This window comes from Schistocerca nitens, chromosome 3 (assembly GCF_023898315.1).
Source record: "Schistocerca nitens isolate TAMUIC-IGC-003100 chromosome 3, iqSchNite1.1, whole genome shotgun sequence".
Classification (NCBI taxonomy): domain Eukaryota; kingdom Metazoa; phylum Arthropoda; class Insecta; order Orthoptera; family Acrididae; genus Schistocerca; species Schistocerca nitens.
The window spans coordinates 55,481,160-55,507,111 of NC_064616.1; the positions used below are offsets into that span (position 1 = coordinate 55,481,160).

The 25,952-nt window shown below is 46.2% G+C and overlaps 1 protein-coding gene across 2 annotated transcripts in view; it reads right to left on the reverse strand.

Moving 5' to 3' along the window:
- The window catches only part of LOC126248017 (ras-related protein Rab-4B), a 111,616-nt gene that overhangs the window by 19,276 nt on the left and 66,388 nt on the right, over window positions 1-25,952 (reverse strand). For both annotated transcript variants that reach the window (XM_049948601.1, XM_049948602.1), the window contains one exon: window positions 24,977-25,072. In XM_049948601.1, coding sequence (XP_049804558.1) covers window positions 24,977-25,072 — 96 coding nt within the window. The remainder of the gene's footprint in view (window positions 1-24,976; window positions 25,073-25,952) is intronic.

Consider the following 25,952-nt stretch of genomic DNA (forward strand, 5'->3'; position numbering starts at 1 on the left):
TGTTCCAGTTGCGTATGGTTCGCGGCAAGAACGACTGCCGGAAAGCCTCCGTGCGCGCTTGAATCTCTCTAATTTTGCATTCGTGATCTCCTTGGGAGGTATAAGTAGGGGGAAGCAATATATTCGATACCTCATCCAGAAATGCACCCTCTCGAAACCTGGACAGCAAGCTACACCGGGATGCAGAGCACTTCTCTTGGAGAGTCGTGCCACTAGAGTTTGCTAAACATCTCTGTAACGCTATCACGCTTACCAAATAACCCTGTGATGAAACGCGCCGCTCTTCTTTGGATCTTCTCTACCTCCTCCGTCAACCCGACCTGGTACGGATCCCACACTGATGAGCAATACCCAAGTATAGGTCGAACGAGTGTTTTGTAAGCCACCTCCTTTGTTGATGGACTAAATTTTCTAAGGACTCTCCCAATGAATCTCAATCTGGTACCTTCCTTACCAACAATTAATTTTCTATGATCATTCCACTTCAAGTTGTTCCGCGCACACACTCCCAGATATTTTACAGAAGTAACTGCTACCAGTGTTTGTTCCGCTATCATATAATCATACAATAAAGGATCCTTCTTTCTATGTATTCGCAATACATTGCATTTGTCTATGTTAAGGGTCAGTTGCCACTCCCTGCACCAAGTGCCTATCAGCTGCAGATCTTCCTGCATTTCACTGCAATTTTCTAATGCTTCAACTTCTCTGTATACTACAGCATCATCCGCGAACAGCTGCATGGAACTTCTGACACTATTTACTAGAGTTCAATTCTTTTATCTTGGCGGCTCGCGCATGCCCGCCCAGACGCGGGAGACTGCTGTGTTGCCAGTTGCACACGACGCACGCGCCAAGAGAAGCAGCGCCATAGTATAACTTAGTCTGCAAGCTTACGTTTAGGGGGGAACGCGTAGTTCATGAAGTAAAGCCACCACGGCCGCATTAACCCTTTCGCTGCTACAGAGACGTGCTCCCCGCATTCCGCGCTGTGCGCGATTTTGTCACTGCACTGCTTGCTTGTGCTGACACATGGTGTTCCGACTGCTTTGACACTCTTATCATTCGATTCCACAAAAACTATTTGGCCCAAAAATTATATTCTTACCCATCTTCTTGACTGATACCTTCCCCCCATAAGTGACTTAATTTTGTTTCGATGTTCAACACAGTTATTATGCAGCATTAAATACAATAAACCATTGCACGAAATTTTGAAGAGTTTGCAGAGGCAAAAGTCTATAGAGTATACTTTCCGTATGGTCGATTTTAGTTGCCACAATGTTGAGAATGAAATGTGGACAAGATACCTAAATTTCATATAAAATTTACTGTATACCAATATCTCATTTAATTTAAGTACCACATAGGTGTCGTATGTAATATTGAGTAATATTCCGTCTTTCATTGATTGAAGTGCTTTAAAATAAAGCCAAACGTGCCTGGTGTAAATAAAACTTTTATTACAGTCGCGAAAGACGGAATATTTCTCAATATTACATATGACGCCTATGTGGTACTTAAATTAAATGAGATATTGTTATACAGTAAATTTTATATGAAATTTAGGTATCTTGTCCACATTTCATTCTCAACATTGTGGCAACTAAAATCGACCACACGGAAAGTATACGCTATGGACCTCTGCAAACTCTTCAAAATTTCGTGCAATGGTTTACTTCATTTAATGCTGCACAATAACTGGGTTGAACATTGAAACAAAATTAAGTCATTTATGGGGGGAAGGTATCAGTCAAGAAGATGTGTAAAAATCAAATTTTTGGGCCAAATAGTTTTTGTGAAATCGAATGATAAGTGTGTCAAAGCAGTGGGAACACCATGTGTCTGCACAGGCGAGCAGTGCAGTGATGACAAAATCGCGCACAGCGCGGAATGCGGGGAGCATGTGTCTGCAGCAGCAAAAGGGTTAATGACGAGACAAAGCACTAGAAATTTCAAGAAACTACATTCAAACGAATAAAATTCGTAAAGTAAGACACTTCGATATTGTTTTTAAATAAAGAAAATTTTACGCACCACACAAGGTTTGAACTCTATACCTTTAGCTTATAAATCCATCGCCTTAACCGTTACGCTAACACAGCTCACCGTGCAATGTGACTACATGAGGACCCTAACATGTCACGCAAAATTCTGACAAACATTGTTGGTATGACTATGAATTACTCACACTTCGTCGAAGTACAATAGGAAATAAACAATTACCGCTGTTCTTTATTGCCAAAAAGCGGTTCTTGAAATTGATACAAACACCTTTCCTTGCTATCGCCTGAATTAGGAGTCGTATTGCTTGTTTGGTTTAATTAATTAATAGAATATGAAGCAATTGGTATAAAGAATGCTTTTTCCAAACTTTCTATACAACAAAGTCTGCTATTAAGACATTGCTTTTGTTCTATTGCTTTATTTATGACTGAACGTTTCTAAAACTGAAGACACTCGTCCATGCTCTGCTCTGCAGTCGAGATCTAGCAACGTCGTTCTCTGTTCATTGGCTGACTGTTTTTTGTGACGTCAGATGCGCAGAATGAACCTAAACTCGGCCGCCAACATAAATGATGCGCACTTTAGGTCATTTATATATATTGTGAAAAGCAACGTTCCCATAACACTCCCCTGTGGCATGCCAGAGGTTACTTTAATGTCTGTAGATGTCTCTCCATTGAGAACAACATGCTGTGTTCTGTTCGCTAAAAACTCTTCAATCCAGCCACACAACTGGTCTGATATTCCGTAGGCTCTTACTTTGTTTATCAGGCGACAGTGCGGAACTGTATCTAACGCCTTGCGGAAGTCAAGGAAAATGGCATCTACCTGGGAGCCTGTATCTAATATTTTCTGGGTCTCATGAACAAACAAAGAGAGTTGGGTCTCACACAATCGCTGTTTCCGGAATCCATGTTGATTCCTACAGAGTAGATTCTGGGTTTCCAGAAACAACATGATACACGAGCAAAAAACATGTTCTAAAATTCTACAACAGATCGACGTCAGAGATATAGGTCTATAGTTTTGCGCATCTGCTCGACGACCCTTCTTGAAGACTGGGACTACCTGTGTTCTTTTCCAATCATTTGGAACCTTCCATTCCTCTAGAGACTTGCGGTACATGGCTGTTAGAAGGGGGGCAAGTTCTTTCACGTACTCTATGTAGAATTGAATTGGTATCCCGTCAGGTCCAGTGGACCTTCCTCTGTTGAGTGATTTCAGTTGCTTTTCTATTCCTTGGACACTTACTTCGATGTCAGCCATTTTTTCGTTTGTGCGAGGATTTAGAGAAGGAACTGCAGTGCGGTCTTCCTCTGTGAAACAGCTTTGGAAAAAGGTGTTTGGTATTTCAGCTTTACGCGTGTCATCCTCTGTTTCAATGCCATCATCATCCCGGAGTGTCTGGATATGCTTTTTCGAGCCACTTACTGATTTAACATAAGACCAGAACTTCCTAGGATTTTCTGTCAAGTCGGTACATAGAATTTTACTTTTGAATTCACTGAACGCTTCACGCATAGCCCTCCTTACGCTAACTTTGACATCATTTAGCTTCTGTTTCTCTGAGAGGTTTTGGCTGCGTTTAAACTCGCAGTGAAGCTCTCTTTGCTTTCGCAGTAGTTTCCTAACTTTGTTGTTGAACCACGGTGGGTTTTTCCCGTCCCTCACAGTTTTACTTGGCACGTACCTGTCTAAAACGCATTTTACGATTGCCTTGAACTTTTTCCATAAACGCTCAACATTGTCAGTGTCGGAACAGAAAATTTCATTTTGATCTGTTAGGTAGTCTGAAATCTGCCTCCTATTACTCTTGCTAAACAGATAAACCTTCCTCCCTTTTTTTATATTCATATTTTCTTCCATATTCAGGGATGCCGCAACGGCCTTATGATCATTGATTCCCTGTTCTGCGCTTACAGAGTCAAAAAGTTCGGGTCTGTTTGTTATCAGTAGGTCCAAGGTCTTATCTCCACGAGTTGGTTCTCTGTTTAATTGCTCGAGGTAATTTTCGGATAGTGCACTCAGTATAATGTCACTCGATGCTCTGTCCCTACACCTGTCCTAAACATCTGAGTGTCCCAGTCTATATCTGGTAAACTGAAATCTCCACCTAAGACTATAACATGCTGAGGAAATTTATGTGGAATGTATTCCAGATTTTCTCTCAGTTGTTCTGCCACTAATGCTGCTGAGTCGGGAGGTTGGTAAAATGAGCCAATTATTAACCTAGCTCAGTTGTTGAGTGTAACCTCCACCCATAATAATTAACAGGAACTATCCACTTCTACTTCATTACAGGATAAACTACTACTAACAGCGACAAACACGCCACCTCCGGTTGCATGCAATCTATCCTTTCTAAACACCGTCTGTGCCTTTGTAAAAATTTCAGTAGAATTTATCTCTGGTTTCAGCCAGCTTTCCTTAGCTATAACGATTTCAGATTCGGTGCATTCTATCAGTGCTTGAAGTTCCGGTACTTTACCAATGCAGCTTCGACAGTTTACAGTTACAATACCGATTGCTGCTTGGTCCCTGCATGTCCCGACTTTTCCCTGCACCCTTTGAGGCTGTTGCTCTTTCTGTACTTGCCCGAGGCCATCTAACCTAAAAAACTGCCCAGTCCACGCCACACAACCCCGGATCTTTCAGACTGAGGGGCAACCTCTGGAACAGGACAAGCAGCCATGTCCGGCCGAAGATCAGTATCAGCCGGAGACAGAGCCTGAAACCGGTTCGTCAGACAAACTGGAGCCTTCCGTTCAGCCCTCTGGAATGTCTTTCACCCCATGCCACACCTTGAGACGACCTCCCACTCTACCACAGGTGAGGGGTCGGGCTCAATGTGGGCAGTATCCCGGGCAGCCACAGCCGTAGTCTGATTGGGGGATGCATGGGACGAGCTGGCCGTCCCCGACAAACCCCCATCCAGACCTCCACAGTGATGCCCATTGGCAACAGGTACACCTGCAGGGTCTGCTATGTGTAGAGACATCTGACCTTTGGCAAAACCTGCAAAAAAGAGGTACCTGGTCCGATGGTTGAAACGTACTATTCCCAGCAGTCTCGCTTCTGTTGTTTTATTAGGTGGCAGACCTGGGCACAGAGATGCTCCATCGATGGATGCTGCTTATGACGTTTTAGAGACTGCCTATGATCTCAAATGGCCTTTGTGATTTCTGATGACTGTCTTCCGTTGGAGTGGTCGCTAAATCAGCTGCCGAAAGAACGGCTGTAGTTGTATTCTGGACTGCTCCACTGGTATCTCCATGTCATGGGGAGCCAAGGGGGACAGCAGAGGCGAAAGCACCCAGTTAACACTGTTGAGCCTGTCTGAGCAGGTGTCCAGGAGAGTAACGCTGATGGAGGGACAGGAAGATTGGTTGGTTGGTTGGTTTAAAAGAGGGGGGGAAGGGACCAAGCTACGAGGTCATCGGGCCCTTGTTTCAAAGGAAACAATGCCACAAGGGTGAGAATGAGAGAATGTGACTTACACCACAAAACATAATGAAAGGAAAAACCACAACAATGGCTGAAGGGCAACATACACGTAAATGGACAAAAGAGGACAAGAAAAACACAAAGATGGAAGAAACAGGTAGAAGAGGTTAAAACCAGAACACAGGTTACCATGGTTGGCTGACCATGAGGATAAAAAGGAAAAGCCAGCCACTCTGCAACACATTAAAACCTCCACCCTGAAAGCACTAGGGTGGAGGACACACAGAGACAAAGGGCATGTGCTAAAACTTGATAAAACTCACCCTCGCGAATAAAATGTAAAACTAAAGATGCTGTTGAGGCATTGTCGCCCAACACTGAAGGTAGGGTGCTGGGAAAGTTAAAAGTCCACCGCAGAGCAGCAAAAAGTGGGCAGTCCAGCAAGAGATGGACGACCATCATTTGTGAGCCACAGCGACACCAAGGTGGGACCTTTTGATGGAGGAGGTACCCATGCGTCAGCCACGTGTGGCCAATGCGGAGCTGACAGAGGTCCACAGAGCCCCTGTGAGAGGCACGCCCTGAGGTCTTTCACACATTCGTAGTTTCCTTAATGGCATGCAGCTCGTGCGTACTGCGGTTATGCCATTCTGTCTCCCAAAACCGCCAAACCTTGCGGTATAATACTGAATGCACGTCAGTTTCAGAGAAGCCTATCTCCGTAAGTGGTTTCCGCGTAGTCCATTTGGCCAGTCTGTCAGCAAGTTCATTTCCTGGGATTCAGACATGACCAGGCGTCCAGACGAACACCACTGGATGACTGGACTGTTCCAGAGCATAGATGGACTCCTGGATAGGTGCTAGCAAAGGATGACGAGGGTAGCACTGGTTGATAGTGTTCAGGTTGCTCGAGGAGTGAGTAAATAAAAGAAAAGACTCCCAAGAGCATGAACGGAGATACTGAAGTGCACGAGAAATGGTCACAAGCTCTGTAGTGAATACAATGCAGCCATCAGGTAAGGAATGCTGTTAAATATGCCCACCGTGAATGTAGGCAAAGCCTACATGACCATCAGCCATCGAGCCATTGGTGTAAACCACTTCAGAGCCTCGGATCACGTCAAGAATCATGAGGAAGTGACAGCAGAGAGCCGCAGGGTTAAAGGAATCCTTAGGGCCAAGTGAAAGGTCGAGGCGAAGGCGAGGCCTAGGTGTGCACCATGGAGGTGTTTGTGAATGAACTGCAAGTATAGGTGGTAAAGGCAAGGACTCCAGTTTGGAGAGAAGGGATCTCACACAAACTGCAGTTGTAAGCCCTGACTATTGACCGCCGATGAGTGGGCGGGAAAAGGAGACGGTAATTCGAATGAGCAGAACTACAAATGAGTGCAACGTAACTGGAGAGCAATTCCACACGCCTAACTTGCAATGGAGGGACTCCGGCCTCCACCAGAACGCTGGTCACCGGACTTGTCCTAAAAGCTCCCGTTGCTAGGCGAATGCCACAGTGGTGCACTGGGTCGAGTAAACGCAACACTGAGGGTGTATGAGGAGATCAGAGCCACAGGACATAGGCACTCATATTTTCTCTTAGCCGCAGTGTAGGTCAATCGGTCTAGAGTCTCGTATTCCATGCTCTTCCTCACTTCCTGTAAAATCCTACAGTCTGGCGAGCAAGGTGAATGATGTTCTCTGCAGTCGACAGAGATGGGAGGCGGGGCACATGGATTATTGGGATGTGATGGATGTCCACCATCTCGACATGTGATGCTGGATGTACAGCGGGAAGACACATGGCCGAACTTCCAGCACTTAAAGCACCGTGTCGGGGGACGGATATATGGCTTGAAATCACAGAGGTAGACCATCACCTTGATCTTCTTGGGTAAGGTGTCACCCTCAAAGGCCAAGATGAAGGCACTGGTGGCCACCTGATTATCCCTCGGACCCTGATTGATGCGCCGCACCAAATGAACACCTCGCCGCTCTAAACAGGCGCGCAGCTCATCGTCAGACTGAAAAAGAAGGTCCTATGGAAGAAACCCCCCATGGAAGAAACCCCCCATGAACCATGGACCTTGACGTTGGTGGGGAGGCTTGCGTGCCTCAGCGATACAGATGGCCGTACCGTAGGTGCAACCACAACGGAGGGGTATCTGTTGAGAGGCCAGACAAACATGTGGTTCCTGAAGAGGGGCAGCAGCCTTTTCAGTAGTTGCAGGGGCAACAGTCTGGATGATTGACTGATCTGGCCTTGTAACATTAACCAAAACGGCCTTGCTGTGCTGGTACTGCGAACGGCTGAAAGCAAGGGGAAACTACAGCCGTAATTTTTCCCGAGGACATGCAGCTCTACTGTATGATTAAATGATGATGGCGTCCTCTTGGGTAAAATATTCCGGAGGTAAAATAGTCCCCCATTCGGATCTCCGGGCGGGGACTACTCAAGAGGACATCGTTATCAGGAGAAAGAAAACTGGCGTTCTACGGATCGGAGCGTGGAATGTCAGATCACTTAATCGGGCAGGTAGGTTAGAAAATTTGAAAAGGGAAATGGATAGGTTAAAGTTAGATATAGTGGGAATTAGTGAAGTTCGGTGGCAGGAGGAACAAGACTTTTGGTCAGGTGATTACAGGGTTATAAATACAAAATCAAATAGGGGTAATGCAGGAGTAGGTTTAATAATGAATAAAAAAATAGGAGTGCGGGTTAGCTACTACAAACAGCATAGTGAACGCATTATTGTGGCCAAGATAGACACAAAGCCCATGCCTACTACAGTAGTACAAGTTTATATGCCAACTAGCTCTGCAGATGATGAAGAAATTGATGAAATGTATGACGAGATAAAAGAAATTATTCAGGTAGTGAAGGGAGACGAAAATTTAATAGTCATGGGTGACTGGAATTCATCAGTAGGAAAAGGGAGAGAAGGAAACATAGTAGGTGAATATGGATTGGGGGGAAGGAATGAAAGAGGAAGCCGCCTTGTAGAATTTTGCACAGAGCATAGCTTAATCATAGCTAACACTTGGTTCAAGAATCATGAAAGGAGGCTGTATACATGGAAGAAGCCTGGAGATACTGACAGGTTTCAGATAGATTATATAATGGTAAGACAGAGATTTAGGAACCAGGTTTTAAATTGTAAGACATTTCCTGGGGCAGATGCGGATTCTGACCACAATCTATTGGTTATGAACTGCAGATTGAAACTGAAGAAACTGCAAAAAGGTGGGAATTTAAGGAGATGGGACCTGGATAAACTGAAAGAACAGAGGTTGTAGAGAGTTTCAGGGAGAGCATAAGGGAACAATTGACGGGGATGGGGGAAAGAAATACAGTAGAAGAAGAATGGGTAGCTCTGAGGGATGAAGTCGTGAAGGCAGCAGATGATCAAGTAGGTAAAAAGACGAGGGCTAATAGAAATCCTTGGGTAACAGAAGAAATATTGAATTTAATTGATGAAAGGAGAAAATATAAAAATGCATTAAATGAAGCAGGCAAAAAGGAATACAAACGTCTCAAAAATGAAATCGACAGGAAGTGCAAAATGGCTAAGCAGGGATGGCTAGAGGACAAATGTAAGGATGTAGAGGCTTGTCTCACTAGGGGTAAGATAGATACTGCCAACAGGAAAATTAAAGAGACCTTTGGAGAGAAGAGAACCACTTGTATGAATATCAAGAGCTCAGATGGCAACCCAGTTCTAAGCAAAGAAGGGAAGGCAGAAAGGTGGAAGGAGTATATAGAGGGTTTATACAAGGGCGATGTACTTGAGGACAATATTATGGAAATGGAAGAGGATGTAGATGAAGACGAAATGGGAGATAAGATACTGCGTGAAGAGTTTGACAGAGCACTGAAAGACCTGAGTCGAAACAAGGCCCCGGGAGTAGACAACATTCCATTAGAACTACTGATAGCCTCGGGAGAGCCAGTCATGACAAAACTCTACCATCTGGTGAGCACGATGTATGAGACAGGCGAAATACCCTCAGACTTCAAGAAGAATATAATAATTCCAATCCCAAAGAAAGCAGGTGTTGACAGATGTGAAAATTACCGAACTATCAGTTTAATAAGTCACAGCTGCAAAATACTAACGCGAATTCTTTACAGACGAATGGAAAAACTGGTAGAAGCGGACCTCGGGGAAGATCAGTTTGGATTCCGTAGAAATGTTGGAACACGTGAGGCAATACTGACCTTACGACTTATCTTGGAAGAAAGATTAAGAAAAGGCAAACCTACGTTTCTAGCATTTGTAGACTTAGAGAAAGCTTTTGACAATGTTGACTGGAATACTCTCTTTCAAATTCTGAAGGTGGCAGGGGTAAAATACAGGGAGCGAAAGGCTATTTACAAATTGTACAGAAACCAGATGGCAGTTATAAGAGTCGAGGGGCATGAAAGGGAAGCAGTGGTTGGGAAAGGAGTGAGACAGGGTTGTAGCCTCTCCCCGATGTTATTCAATCTGTATATTGAGCAAGCAGTAAAGGAAACAAAAGAAAAATTCGGAGTAGGTATTAAAATTCATGGAGAAGAAGTAAAAACTTTGAGGTTCGCCGATGACATTGTAATTCTGTCAGAGACAGCAAAGGACTTGGAAGAGCAGTTGAACGGAATGGACAGTGTCTTGAAAGGAGGATATAAGATGAACATCAACAAAAGCAAAACAAGGATAATGGAATGTGGTCGAATTAAGTCAGGTGATGCTGAGGGAATTAGATTAGGAAATGAGACACTTAAAGTAGTAAAGGAATTTTGCTATTTAGGGAGTAAAATAACCGATGATGGTCGAAGTAGAGAGGATATAAAATGTAGACTGGCAATGGCAAGGAAAGCATTTCTGAAGAAGAGAAATTTGTTAACATCGAGTATAGATTTAGGTGTCAGGAAGTCGTTTCTGAAAGTATTTGTATGGAGTGTAGCCATGTATGGAAGTGAGACATGGACGATAACTAGTTTGGACAAGAAGAGAATAGAAGCTTTCGAAATGTGGTGCTACAGAAGAATGCTGAAGATAAGATGGGTAGATCACGTAACTAATGAGGAGGTATTGAATAGGATCGGGGAGAAGAGAAGTTTGTGGCACAACTTGACTAGAAGAAGGGATCGGTTGGTAGGACATGTTTTGAGGCATCAAGGGATCACAAATTTAGCATTGGAGGGCAGCGTGGAGGGTAAAAATCGTAGAGGGAGACCAAGAGATGAATACACTAAGCAGATTCAGAAGGATGTAGGTTGCAGTAGGTACTGGGAGATGAAGAAGCTTGCACAGGATAGAGTAGCATGGAGAGCTGCATCAAACCAGTCTCAGGACTGAAGACCACAACAACAACAACAACATGGAAGATAATACCTTGGACCATATTTAAGCTCTTCTGTGGCGTGTTGGTAACAGAAACATCCCCCAACTTGTTACAGTAAAGTCTGTGACTGGGCAGAGGATGCTGTTTTTATCACGACTGACTCAGATCGCATTTTGGACAAGCCCTCCAAGTCCTCAAACTCAGCCTCTAAATGCTCTACAAAAAAACTGTGGCTTCATCGAAACAAAGGAGTCCCAATCAGTTCTCATACATATGAGGTTCCGGGATGAATAAAGTTTGCTGCCATCCTTAGTCTGGCGTTCCTCCCATGGTGTGGCTAGGGAGGGGAATGATTGAGGGTCGCACTTTCTTGCATTGTACTGAGACTTGGAACGCTCAGAGACTGCTGGTGTTTGATCACCAGCAAGTGACTATGTGATACGCTTCATCGTGTGTCATCTGGTCTGATGTCACAAGGCCAACTGGCCGGATGGCCACTGCTTGGAGTCCTGATGCCCCAGGGCGACAGGCATCTACTCCTTGGCATATGTGGGGAGTTAAAGGTGCAGGCATCAGCAGAGTGATCCCTGTGTTGTCAGGGGGCTACAATCAACAGGGTACATGGCAGTTACACCACAATGTACTGGCTACCATGCTGGATATCAGGTAGAAAGAAGTCCATGGTCATCGTCGGCGCAAAAAGCGACACTGCATGGTGGAAAACACACCCAGGAAGGCATGTTTGCCCAAGAGATGGAGAATGAGCTGGACTGCAGTGCAACAATGAGAGAGTGGGCTATAGATCTCAAGGCATGATGGACACTATGCACATGTAAGGCGCCCTCCCCCAATTGGCTTGCTCTTTGGGAAAATTTTGAAAAATGGAGTTCAAACCAAACAGGGGACCATCACATAAAGGCTGAAACATGTGAGACTCCTTTTAGTCGCCTCTTACGACAGGCAGGAATACCTTGGGCCTTTTCTGATCCCCAAACCCGCAGGAGGTGGACATGAAGATTGTGATGTGATCACTACCGTACAGGTCATTGTCGACTCCCCAGTGGATGGATGGGAGAAGACAAGAGCTGCAGATGGAAAGGTTAAAGGCCAAGAAAGTTCCATGCACCACACTGACGTGTGTGTGGGCACCAGTATTCAAAGAGGCAAAGGCCACGTTATGCCAGAAAGTTTTTGGTCAGTGTTAATTGTTCCACCCCATAAAGGGTTATGGGCATTGAAATCAACCAAGGTTAGGAAAGGTGAGGGGGAGCTGAGAAACCAATGCAAACAATATGTTCTGAAACACTTCACCATGGGAGGGAGGTAAACATTACAGATGGTAATATCCTGAAATGCCCTTACCCCAACAGCCACAGCCTCCAAAGGTGTACTCAGAGGCACAAGTTCACTACATAGTGTGTCCAGAACATATGTGCAAACATCACCCGACACACTGCCAAAGTTAGCACAATTCTTATAATATCCCCAGTATCCAAGAAGGGCTGGGGTCTGCACTGCTGGAAACCGAAGTCTCCTGAAGGGAAATGCACAAGGCAGGAGAAGTGCTCAATAGATGTCATAGCTCAGCCACGTGGTGGAAGAAACCGCAACAGTTCCACTGGAGAATAATGTTGTCAATGTACTGTGAGGCCATGAAGGGACCAAGGAGGCAGGTTATACCCTAGTGGTACCTGCTGTCACTATTTGAGGGGTTATGGCCTCAATGTACAGAGGTTCCTGGTTCCATTGTGTGGTGCAAATCAAGGCCTCATGGGCCACCAGAATCTCAGCCTCAGCCACAGCAGTGGAGGGTTTTTTTTTTATTTTATTTTTTTTTATTTTTTTTTATTTTTATTTTTTTTTTTGGGTTTTTAGGGCACTCAACTACTAAGGTCATTAGCACCCAGTCACAAATGTAAGTGCACATACAATCTGGTAAAACTCAAGGAGGGGGAACACCAGAAAGTTCTTACAAAGATGCAGATAAAATAATTAAAAGAGTTAGATGTCTTAGGACAAGTTCGTCAAAGTAATAAAACGAAGAACACGAGCAGCTGCTCGAGCGTCATCAGCTAAAATTTCCTGTAAGGTAGGTGGCAGAGACATGCCAACACGAGATTGATTAAAACAGGGACACGACAATAAAACATGGCGCACTGTCAATGCATGACCACAAGGGCACTGCGGGGCGGGCTCATCGGATAGCAGGTAGCGGTAGCTAAACCGACAATGCCCAATCCGCAACCTGGCCAAAATGACCTCCTCTCGCCAAGATGGTTGGGAGGAGGTTGTCCAAGGCTGTTGGGAACGGTTTTATGGCCCGGAGCATATTTTCTTGAAGTGACGACCAAGTATCCCACCATAATGACACAAGCCTCTTACAAACAACCCCACTAATGAAACTTCCTGGCAGATTAAAACTGTGTGCCCGACCGAGACTCGAACTCGGGACCTTTGCCTTTCGCGGGCAAGTGCTCTACCATCTGAGCCACCAAAGCACGACTCACGCCCGGTCCTCACAGCTTTACTTCTGCCAGTATCTCGTCTCCCACCTTCCAAACTTTACAGAAGCTCTACTGCGAACCTTGCAGAACTAGCACTCCTGAAAGAAAGGATACTGCGGAGACATGGCTTAGCTACAGCCTGGGGGATGTTTCCAGAATGAGATTTTCACTCTGCAGCGGAGTGTGCGCTGATATGAAACTTCCTGGCAGATTAAAACTGTGTGCCTGACCGAGACTCGAACTCGGGACCTTTGCCTTTCGCAGGCAAGTGCTCTACCATCTGAGCCACCGAAGCACGACTCACGCCCGGTCCTCACAGCTTTACTTCTGCCAGTATCTCGTCTCCCACCTTCCAAACTTTACAGAAGCTCTCCTGCGAACCTTGCAGAACTAGCACTCCTGAAAAAAAGGATACTGCGGACACATGGCTTAGCCACAGCCTGGGGGATGTTTCCAGAATGAGATTTTCACTCTGCAGCAGAGTGTGCGCTGATATGAAACTTCCTGGCAGATTAAAACTGTGTGCCCGACCGAGACTCGAACTCGGGACCTTTGCCTTTCGCGGGCAAGTGCTCTACCATCTGAGCCACCGAAGCACGACTCACGCCCGGTCCTCACAGCTTTACTTCTGGAACGTGGGAGACGAGATACTGGCAGAAGTAAAACTGTGAGGACCGGGCGTGAGTTGTGCTTTGGTGGCTCAGATGGTAGAGCACTTGCCCGCGAAAGGCAAAGGTCCCGAGTTCGAGTCTCGGTCGGGCACACAGTTTTAATCTGCCAGGAAGTTTCATATCAGCGCACACTCCGCTGCACAGTGAAAATCTCATTCTGAGCCCCACTAATGTCAGACGATGGGACACAAAGGGAGGCTGGCCGAGGCAGGAGGACTGCAGCCTTGGCCGCAGCATCAGCAGCCTCATTCCCAGACACTCCTACATGGCCTGAAACCCACATAAAGCTAACAGGAGAGCCATCATCAGCAAAAGAATGGAGGGATTGCTGGATCCGTTGCACCAAGGGATGGACCAGATATGGAGCTCCAAAGCTCTGAAGAGCACTGAGTGTATCAGAGCAGAGTACATACGGAGAATGGTGGTGGCGGCGGACATATTGAACGGCCTGAGAGAGAGCAAATAGCTCGGCTGTAAAGCTGGTACACTGGTTGAGGAGCCGGTATTTAAAGGTGACGTCCCCGGTGACAAAGGCACAGCCGACACCATAGCCAGTTTTGGTGAGTCGCGCACGAAGTTCGACAAACCGTGAGCAATACACTGCATCCAGAGTACCCTCCTTCGGGAGCGAGCTGAGGTCAAGATGAATGTGAACTAGAGCCTGGAGCCAAGGTGGTGTCGGGCTCTCACCCTCTCTGAAGGTGGTAGGGAGGGCAAAATCCAATTGTCGAAGCAGGCGACGAAAGTGGACTTCAGGGGGCAACAGGGCAGACACATACAACCCATACCGACGATCGAGAGAATCGTCTAAGGAGGACCGATAAGAGGGGTGGTCAGGCATTGACAACAGTCGACAGGCATACCGACAAAGCAGTACGTCGCGCCGGTAGGTCAATGGTAATTCGGCAGCTTCAGCATAAAGAATCTCGATGGGACTAGTGTAGAATGCTCCGGTCACAAGATGTAACCCTCGATGATGGATGGAGTTGAGACGGCGTAAGAGGGATGGCCAAGTAGACGAGGCTCCCATAATCCAGCTTTGATCGGACTATGGACCAATATAAGCGAAGCAGGACAGTGCGATCCGCTCCCCAAGAACACAGAGGACATTAAGGGAACGTGTACAATGGGCAGCCAAATAAGAGACATGCAGAGACCAACTAAGTTTCCTGTTCAATGTGAGCCCTAGAAACTTCGTTGTCTCCACGAATGGGAGAACAACGGGACTGAGATGTAAGGATGGTGGAAGGAATGCTTTATATCGCCAAAAGTTGATGCAAACCGTCTTCTCTTCAGAGAACTGGAAGCCAATAGCCACACTCCATGAGTATAGACTGTCAAGACAACGCTGAAGGCAGCGCTCCAGGAGGCATGTTCTCTGGGCACTGCAATAGATCGCGAAGTCATCGACGAAAAGAGAGCCTGAGATGTTAGGTGGAATGCAATCCATAATTGGATTGATCGCTATGGCAAAAAGGGCTACACTCAAAACGGAGCCCTGAGGCACTCCATTATCCTGGAGGAAGGCGTCGGACAATACGGAACCCACACGTACCCTAAACATTCGATCTGTTAAAAATGAATCAATAAAAAGGGGCAGGTGACCACGTAGGCCCCACCTATGCATAGTACGGAGGATACCTCCTCTCCAACAGGTATCTTAAGTCTTCTCAAAATCGAAGAACATAGCTACCATTTAGCGCTTTCGCAAAAAGTTGTTTATGATGAACGTCGACAAGGTCACAAGGTGGTCAACAGCGGAGCGGCGTCGACGAAAGCCGCATTGAACATTGGTAAGTAACCGTTGAGATTCAAGAATCCAAACCAACCGAGTGTTAACCATGCGCTCCATCACCTTACAGACACAGCTTGTAAGGGAAATGGGGCGGTAACTAAAAGGAAGGTGTCTATCCTTCCCGGGTTTGGGTATGGGAACAACGACGGCCTCACGCCAACACATGTGGACCTGACCTTCGGTCCAGATGCGATTATAGGTACGAAGAAGAAAGCATTTGCCTGCCGGAGAAAGGTGTGTCAGCATCTAAACGTGAATGGCATCTGGCCCCGGAGCAGAGGACCGGGACAGTGCAAGTGCACATTCGAGTTCCTGCATGGTAAAGGGGGCATTATAATCTTCCAGATTCAGCGAGTGGAAGGAAGGTCGCCGAGCCTCTTCTGCCTCTTTTCTGGGAAGGAAGGCAGGGTGGTAATGGGCGGAGCTTGAAACCTCCGCGAAAAAGCGGCCGAAGGCGTTGGAGACATCCATAGGGTCCACAAGTACCTCATTACCTGAAGTCAGGCCAGGTATTGAGGAGTGGGCCTTAATGCCTGACAGCCGGTGCAGGCCACCACAGACGACAGAAGAGGGAGTGAAACTGTTAAACGAGCTTGTGAAAGAGGCCCAACAAGCTGTTTTGCTGTCTCTGATGACTCGACAACATTGCGCTCTGAGTCGTTTGTAATCAATGGAATTCGCCAGCGTAGGATGGTGGCGAAAGGTGCGTAAAGCACGTCGTCGAGCATGGATAGCGTCTCTGCAAGCCTCATTCCACCAGGGGACTGAAACGCGATGTGAAGAAGAGGTAGTAGAGGAATGGAACGTTCGGCAGCATTGATGATAACAGCCGTGAGGTAGTCAACCTGACTGTCAAAGCTGAGAAAATCTTGGTCCAGAAAGGTCGCCAGGGAGGAGTAAAGTCCCCAGTCAGCTTTCGGTATGTTCCAGATTGAAGGACGTGGGGATGGGGTATGGTGCAGGAGACGAATGACACAGGGGAAATGGTCGCTCGAATAGGTGTCAGAAAGGACATAACCGACGGGCAAGAGTGGTAGAACAGATCGAGAGGTACAAGTGGGAGTAGGTATGAGTAGAGTCCGAGAGGAAAGTCGGGGCGCCATTATTGAGGCAGACAAGATTGAGATGAGAGATTGAGATTCGCAGAAGAGCTTCTGTAAAGTTTGGAAGGTAGGAGACGAGATACTGGCAGAAGTGAAGCTGTGAGGGCCGGGCGTGAGTTGCGCTTCGGTAGCTCAGATGGTAGAGCACTTGCCCGCGAAAGGCAAAGGTCCCGAGTTTGAGTCTCGGTCGGGCACACAGTTTTAATCTGCCAGGAAGTTTCAAGATTGAGATGGTTGAAAACACCCACCAAGAGGGAGCCTCTCTGACAGGATGCAGAAGAACCCCAAAGGGGATGATGGGCGTTGAAGTCGCCAAACAATAAAAACGGCAGAGGAAGCTGAGCAATCAGGTGCATCATGTCAGCCCGCCTAACTGCGGATGATGATGGAGTGCAAACAGTACAAACAGAAAAAGTAAAGGCAGAAAGAGAAATACGGACAGCTATTGCTTGGAGTGGGGTGGTCAATGGGCTGAGATGGTAATAGACATCGTCCCGAATGAGCAACATGACCCCATCATGAGCTGGAATACCATCCACAGGGGTTAGGTCAGATCGCTCGGAGGTATAGTGGGTAAAAGCAATACGGTCAGTTGGGCGTAACTTCGTTTCCTGGAGACCAATGACGAGCGGACAGTGCAGGTGGAGGAGCAGTTCTAATTCCTCCCGATTAGATCGAATACCTCTTGTGTTCCAATGTAACAGAGCCACCGCGAATCAGAGAAGGGGGAACAAAACGGGTGAAGAGCTGGTCACCTCAACGGCCGTGGAGGGCCATGTTTCGAGGAAACATCGCTACAACCGTCGGGAGGCGGATCCTGTTCCATCGAGTCGTCGCCAGCTGCGGCCACATTCCTGGGTTGCGCAGGAGGGGCAGCATCGTCCGCTGATGACAGGCCAGCTGAGCGCCTGGCAGCAGAGCGTCCCGGCGAAACTGAGGACGGCCGGGAGCAGCGACTGTCGGATGGAGCATCAGACGAAACACGCCGGGGTGGAGAGGGGGATAAAGACTTCTTCTTGGGGGATAAAGACTTCTTCTTGGGGGATAAAGACTTCTTCTTTGAGGCCTTCTTGGAAGACCAATGAGTCACAGGGATGGTGGGCTGTGGGGACTGGACCCGAAGAAAGTCCTCACGCTCGGGGTCCTTTTTGGAATGCCGGACCTCGGAAGCCGGGGTCCGTAACATATCCCCGATGGACGCCTGAGAAGGGGATCGCTTCTCAGGCAGAGGAGGAGGAGGAGGAGGAGGAGGAAGGGTGGCCCCTGGGGCAGGGGGGGGGGGGGGGGCAGGGGCTGCGAGGGAGGAGAATTTGGAAGGGAGGGATTTGGGAGATGGAGGCATAGACCCCGGATGGGGTGAGGAGGTGGAGGGGGGACAGAATAGGGGTGAGGATACTGCGGAAGGAGTGGACACGACCGAAGCAAACGACGTTGTCAGCATCACGGGATGGAGGCGGTCATATTTCTTCCTGGCCTCAGAATAAGACAGACGGTCCCAGGTTTTCAATTCTTGTATCTTCTTCTCCTACTGATATGCGGGGCAGTCGAAAGATCTAGGCGAGTGGAGGCCAGGATAATTGACGCACCGAGGTGGTGGGGTGCATGTATGTCCCTCACGAAGAGGACGTCCACAATCGCCACAAAGGGGCTCAGTTTCACACCGTGACGACATGTGCCCGAAGCGCAAACATCGAAAGCATTGCATAGGAGGCACCGCTAGCATATCACCTTTACCTTCTCCAGGAGAAAATCCCTCTAGAAGGCGAGGATAAAGGCCCCAGTGTCGACGCAACGATCTTTGGGGCTGCGCTGGACTCGCCGGACGAAACGCATGCCATGGTGCTCCAGGTAGGCCCTGAGCTTCTCATCAGATTGCAGCAGGATGTCTTGATGGAAAATAATCCCCTGCATCCTATTGAGCGCCAGATGTGGGACAATGGACACTGTGTAGCGGAGGTGGTCTTTATGAGAATGGACCCCGAACGCATTTTACCAAGAGCCTTGATTTCTCCGAAGATATCCTTGATATGCTGTACACAGAACATGGGCTTGGAGGTGGCGAATGTCCCCCCATTGGTCCGAGAACAGACTAAATAGCGGGGGAAGTATTTCGCCCCAAGCCGGCAGGCCTGTCCTTCCTCCCAGGGAGTGGCCAAGGGGGGAAAGGCAGAAGTACCAGTACCAGTACCAGTACCAGTACCAGAACCAGAACCAGAGACAGAGACAGAGACAGGACCTTTCCTCTTAGAAGACGCGGCCGCAGAGCGACCTGATGCATGTTGACGTTTCATCTGCGAAACGTCCACCCCAATACCACCCACTCCAACCAGGGGCTCTCCCCATGGGTGCCACCCAGCCTCAGCAAGAGTCACCTGGCAGGATGACCGTTGCCGGGAGTCCTGATGCCCCAGGTAGACGGGCATCTACTCCTTGGCTGACGTGGGGAGGGTGCAGCTCAGGTATCGGCAGTACGATCCCTGTGTTGTCAGGGGGCTACAACCTAGAGGGTACATGACGACCCCACCACAACGGGCTGGCTACCGTGCTGGATTTCGGGTGCCACGGAAAGTCCATCATGATCGTAGGTGCAGATGGGGACGCACTATGGGCATAACTTGTGCAACCCATCAGGTGTGTAGGCCCAAACTGATGAACAGTGGGTGCAGTTATGACGACGTTACGATGAGTGCCTAGGTCTTAGTGCACTGAGGACCGGTGATACACCACGTAAGGTGTCCTTCCCCAAAAGGCTCGTACTTCTGTAGAATTTTGAAAAATGGAGGTCAAACCCCAATGGGGACCATCACATTGAAGGCCGAAATGGTTGAAACTCCTTTTAGTCGCCTCTTACGACAGGCAGGAACACCTTGGGCCTATTCTTACCCCGGACCCGCAGGGGGAAGCAGGCGGGATCTGGTGGCATGAGGGCCACCAGAATGTCCTTGTTGGAGGGGGCCGGCCGCGGTGGTCTAGCGGTTCTGGCGCTGCAGTCCGGAACCGCGGGACTGCTACGGTCGCAGGTTCGAATCCTGCCTCAGGCATGGGTGTGTGTGATGTCCTTAGGTTAGTTAGGTTTAAGTAGTTCTAAGTTCTAGGGGACTTATGACCTAAGATGTTGAGTCCCATAGTGCTCAGAGCCATTTGAACCATTTTTGTTGGAGGGCTTTTTCTTGTCTTTCCTCTACTTAGAGGATTTCGTTGATTGCAAGGGTTTCTCTGAATCTATTTCAAGTAAAGATGATGACCACAAAGTGCTGTGCCGTGACCAGCAGCCTGTGGTTCCTTCAGCCACTGACTACTGTCCAGTTGCAGACTGGCAAAAACCTTGAAAGTAAGTGTCCTCGGGGACCCCTTCATGGTTAGAGAAGAAGCCAGAGGAAGGTGGTTCGTGTCTGGCTGGAGGGAACCAGCAAGAGGTGAGCCCCCAACCATCAGGTGGGCAGGCATGGTTGACCGACTCTGAGGCGGCCACTATAGAAGTTGTAACAGACAGGAGTATCATTGCCAAAGGCGGCGACAGCGACATAGCTGTAACATATGACACTGTTATACACGCTGGGTGCAACTGCTCATACTTCCTCCAGGTGTCTTGATAATTTAGTTTGTCCAGAGTCTTATATTCTTGAATCTTCTTCTCTCTATGTAAAACAGTGCAATCTGGTAAGCAGGGAGAATGGTGCTTTCCATAGCTGACACAGATGGAGGGAGGGGCACAAGGAGCATTCACATGCAATGGTCATACACAACCTCTACAGATGGGGCTAGCATTGCAATGCAAAGACATGCACAAATTTCAAGCACTTGAAGCATCACATGGAGGTGGTGGTGGGGGCTGGGGCGGGGGGGGGGGGGGGCAAGGGAGCTTGGGAACATACAGTTTCATATCGCATCAGTATATCATCAGCTTGACCTTTTCAGGCAATGAATCACCTTCGAATGCCAGGATGAAGGCAACAGTAGGAACCCTATTGACCCTTGGTCCCTTGGTCCTCTGTGAACACAGTGGACAAACTGCACACCCCGTCACTCCAAGTTGGCACATAGCTCATCATCAGATTGCTGAAGCAGGTGTCAGTGGGAAATGAGGCCCTGAACCATATTTAGACTATTATGAGGAGTGACAGACACCAATATGTCCCCAGCTTATTATAGACGAGCAGTGCCCAACTGGGAAGGGGATGCTGTTTTTATCAAAATTGACTCACTTTTCCTTTTAGAGATGGCTGCCACTTCCCCAAACTTGTCTTCTATGTTCTCCATAAAGAATAAGGGCTATGTGGTTCAAATGGCTCTGAGCACTATGGGACTTAACATCTGAGGTCATCAGTCCCCTAGAACGTAGAACTACTTAAACCTAACTAACCTAAGGACATCACACACATCCATGCCCACGGCAGGATTCGAACCTGCAACCGTAGCGGTTGCACAGTTTCAGACTGAAGCGCCTAGAACTGCTCGGCCAGTCCGGCTGGCTAAGGGCTATGTGGCCAAGAGCAAATACTCATCAGACCAAATATTGGGGGGGGGGGGGGGGGGGTATTTCTCTGCTTGCCACTGAACCCTACATTCCTCCCATGGTGTAGTCAGGGAAGGTAACTTTTTAGAACCGGATCTCTCTGCATTAAAAGAGGACTTTCCTTTCACAGAGACTGTTGGGGCAGTATAGCCACCAGCGGGAGATAACTTCATCTGCTTCATTTGCATTTCATATGCAATGGTCCCACCCCCTCCAAACGGGGCCTCCCCCCATGGGTGCTACTCAGCCTTAGTAATGGCTAGCTGGCCAGTAATCGATTGCTTGGAGTCCCTGTGGCCTCACAATAGGTACATACTCCTTGGCATATATGGGGAGCTTTCACCTCAGGCGCCAACAGTGTAATCCCTGGATGGTACGCAGGTACGAGGGTGGTTTGAAAAGTTCTCGCAACAAAATAAAAAAAAAAAGTACTTACATCACTGAAACTTTTTTTTGTTTTTCAATTTAGTCTCCTTGTAGATTAATGCACTTGGTCCAACGATGTTCCAGTGTCCTGACCCCATCTGAAAAACGTGTTTCCTCCAGGCCTGCAAAATAGTTGTCAACTCCAGCTATCAATTCTTTATTTGAAGTGAATCTTCACCACCAAGAAAAATTTTCAGGTTTGGGAAGAGATGGAAGTCTGACGGGGTCATATCAGGTGAATAAGGTGGGGGTGGCAACACTTCATTCCTTAGTTCGTGTAATTTTGCCTGGCGATCACATGCATTTTTTGATCCAGCGTCAAGAGTTGCGGCAGATAATTTTTTCATTTCTAATTCTTCAGTTAAAAGGTGATGTACCCTTTCAGATGACAACTAGCAAGCATGAGCAATTTCACGCACTTTCAATCAGCGATCCTCCATGACCATTTTGTTCATCATTTGCAATGATTTCTGGAGTAGAAACATCTGGGCTGACCATGCATGGATCATCATCTAAGCTCTCCCGACCAAATTTAAATTCACTTGTCCACTTGGCAACAGTTGCATATGAAGGAGCAGAGTCCCCCAGTGTATTATGGAAATCAGCATGAATGTTCCTTGCTGTCATACCTTTCTTTATGAAGTACTTAATCACTGCTCAAATCTCAATTTTTGCCATCTTCGCAAATCGCTACATGGGAATAACAACAGAGCCACATCACCGCCACCGCTCTCTTCCAAGAGCACTGATGTGGCATGTGTTTACAGGCAACAGTCCAATGAATATCACGAGAACAACTCGTCGCGCTAGTGCTGACCTCTCGTGGTGATTCTGAGAACTTTACAAACCACACCCTCGTACATGTTAGAACACTCCATCTTTTTGAATTTTGTATTTGCTAAAACATTCAACAACTTTAAGAGCTTAAATCATTAGAGATGTTCAGACAATGAAGAATACAAACAGAAAGATCAGCAGCTATTGCAACCAACAACAAAGGAAGCAATAAATAAAACTGGAAATAAAATTGGTAGCACTTGATGAGTATGAAACATGTTAAATCCATGTAAATTGAAAAAAAAGGGAAAAAATCTTCTGAAAGAAAATTAAATGGGAATCGCCAAAGACTTATTAGAAACCTCTCATGTATGTCACATAACTTTTTTAATATTATACAATACGCATTGGACTTAAACTGTACAGGTAAAGAAGTAAGCTAACATCTGCATTAGAGGTCTGGCACAGTACATTCTTTGACTTGTTATAGATCTTCCCTCTTTCTTATCAATGTAAACACTGGCCTAGTCCCCTGTTTCTTCTTAAAACACACACTGTGATATAAGAAATAAACAGTCAATGGTAAGTTACAGGCACCAATCTTTCCCAATAGTAAGTTCAGACAACTTACATTTAGAGTGTGCAAAAGTGGTACACATTGGTAGGCTCAGAAAAATTGATTATTATATTAAAATGCACAAATTTTTGTGGAAATTATGACACCAATTCATGGCACAAATTAGGTGCATGACAGTGCACAAATTATTAGAATTACACAACGATATATGATCTCCAATGTTGAGGGCCCAGAGTGGTGTGAAGTAATCACAGAGCCTCTAGAGGTCACACCAAATATATAAGACATTGACAATCTTAAGACACTCGCGTATGGTTTGTATGCGAGCCCGTCAAACCATCAACAGTGGCTGCTGGGGGACTGTGACGAACATGTTACCAATAAACCATATCCCACCCATGTTTGTTGGTTGCTATAACAAGTGAATATGCAAACCACAACAGCAATGGTGCACGATGTGTGCCTGCAAATTACCTGCTACACGTGGAAGGGCATCGCCCTGCAGAAATGCATATGGAATTTGCTGAAGGGGGCACACTATTTTGAATTATAAAACCTGCATATTGCTGTGGTTTTTATACAGATTGCTCTCAATATGTAAGACTCAAAATCATATGTTATAGCCAATCTCAACACCAAGCAATAACACTTTGTTTTCATCTGCTATGCCACTCAACAAGGCAGGCTACAAGACTGCAGTCACCATTATAGCAACAGACTGTCGTCACTACCACAGGTTAAAGCAGGGCTTGTCCAAAACACATTTTGCCACCTAAGCATGACATAAAAGATGTTCATTCACCAAATGAAGCATCTGTAGTTTCTGAACAATGGAATCTCATGCACTGGGAAGCATGCCACCAGTCTAATCTACAGAACATGATGTCGCACCGCCAACAAAGACACATCTATGGTAGTTGCAATACTTCAGTGTATGGTTCATTACAGGCATATAAAAAAGCAAACCATCATCCTATGTTTTGGTCAAATTTCAGGGTCAAATGCACATACTGTGTCTTTTGATTTCAATGGACCATACTGAACCTTGCTTTCATTCTTTCACTTTGTTTAGCAGTTCTTTGCAGACTAAGCCTGGTATAGCAATGGTCTTTCTGGCCACAAAAGAGAGAGCACAGGTGGGGGCCCACATTTATAAATGTCATCTCTCTGCAATCTAAATTACTTATTATTGGTGCATAGTTCCATCCATCTCTCAAGTTTGGATTCACTTGGGCCATTCATTCTGTATGTTCCAATCTTCTTCAAACATTGGTTTCTAAAAGTTTATGGTGCACTCTTAATCTGCCAGTGGTTAAGATGAATAAGCAGCTAGTGGAATAATGGCACATTTCTTATTTTGAATAGAAAAAGATGATTACATGTAACAGGCTTTTGTAAATACCCATTCATGTCTGCAATAAGAAGATTCTATGTAACAGGCTTTTGTAAATACCTGTTCACATCTGCAGGATTCGGTCGTGACATATTTGCTTAATTTCTTTGTAGAGAAGTAGTTCTGTGTCATACAATACTGGTACTGCAAACTTTATTAACACATATACACTTATAATTAAATCGAAGACTGTCACTGTTAATAAATCTTGAAACTTACTAACCTCACAACCCACTAGTTTTACTTCTGGAAACATACAAATTCTGATCCCTATCACTGATAACCTCTACCATCTGAAGCAAACAAGTAACATTAAAAATGTGGTTCCCATGCTAATTTTGTTGAATTTTTTTATCATGTGCTTTTATGTATGAGGGAATACAATAAAATTCAGGTGATCCATATAGACAGTTTAAAATGCTATGACAACATTATATGAATACATACCAGTCTCAATTTTTGCCAATATGGATTTTGAGCATTTAAGAAATGCTTCTTCAACATTTTCTCCTGTTCTGGCACTTGTTTCAAGAAACATCAGCTCTGAAACATTTCAAAGCCATTGTATTTTATTTGCAAAGCAGAAAATTTCTCACTTTTTCCTTTAACAAGTTATAATAATAATAATAATAATAATAATAATAAAGCATTATCACTGGCATGATAACTACTGAAAACTATTGAACTTCATTAACAACTAGAATCACAGTTGTACTGAAGGGGGGGGGGGAGGGGGGGAGGCTTGGCAAACTGGGCAATTGCCCAGGGCTGCAGGTTTTTTAAGGGGGGGCAGCAATATTTGGACAAAATTGTTTGAAAACCATGGACATCATACAAGTTCCTATACTTTAAATCTCCCACTCACATGGGTAAATTAACTGACACACATTAACAGTGCTGATTGGTTTCCATGCCACGTGCATATTCCTAAAATTTAAATCTCCCACTCACCAGGGAATATTAGTTGACATACACATGCAGAAGGGTGTTACATAGTGTCATTTATTCTCGATATTAGTAGCAAAGGTAGGAAATAGTTTGATATAGTTCTGTTAATTAGTTATTTTAATAACTTATGAGCGAATGTCCTCATATGTTTCATTTTTGATTGATAATTATGTTAAACTGTGGTTAAATGGAGTTAAGGTACATCCACACCAGTGTTAATTTGTTAACTTCATCTGAACAGAACATCAGTCTGAGATACCGCCATAGTTGACGTCAACAATGAAGAAGCTGAGTAATCCTCAGTTGGGTCCCGAATGGCGGCTGGTCAACAGCTCATTGTTGGCGCATTCATTGTTTTCCAGTAAGTAGATTTTTCGTTATTGTTGGTCTGTGAGACCGTGTTCTGAAAATGTGCATTCTCTTCCCAGTCTGACAGATCGGGTGATCCTAAAAGTGTCAAGTTTTTGCCAGTCTC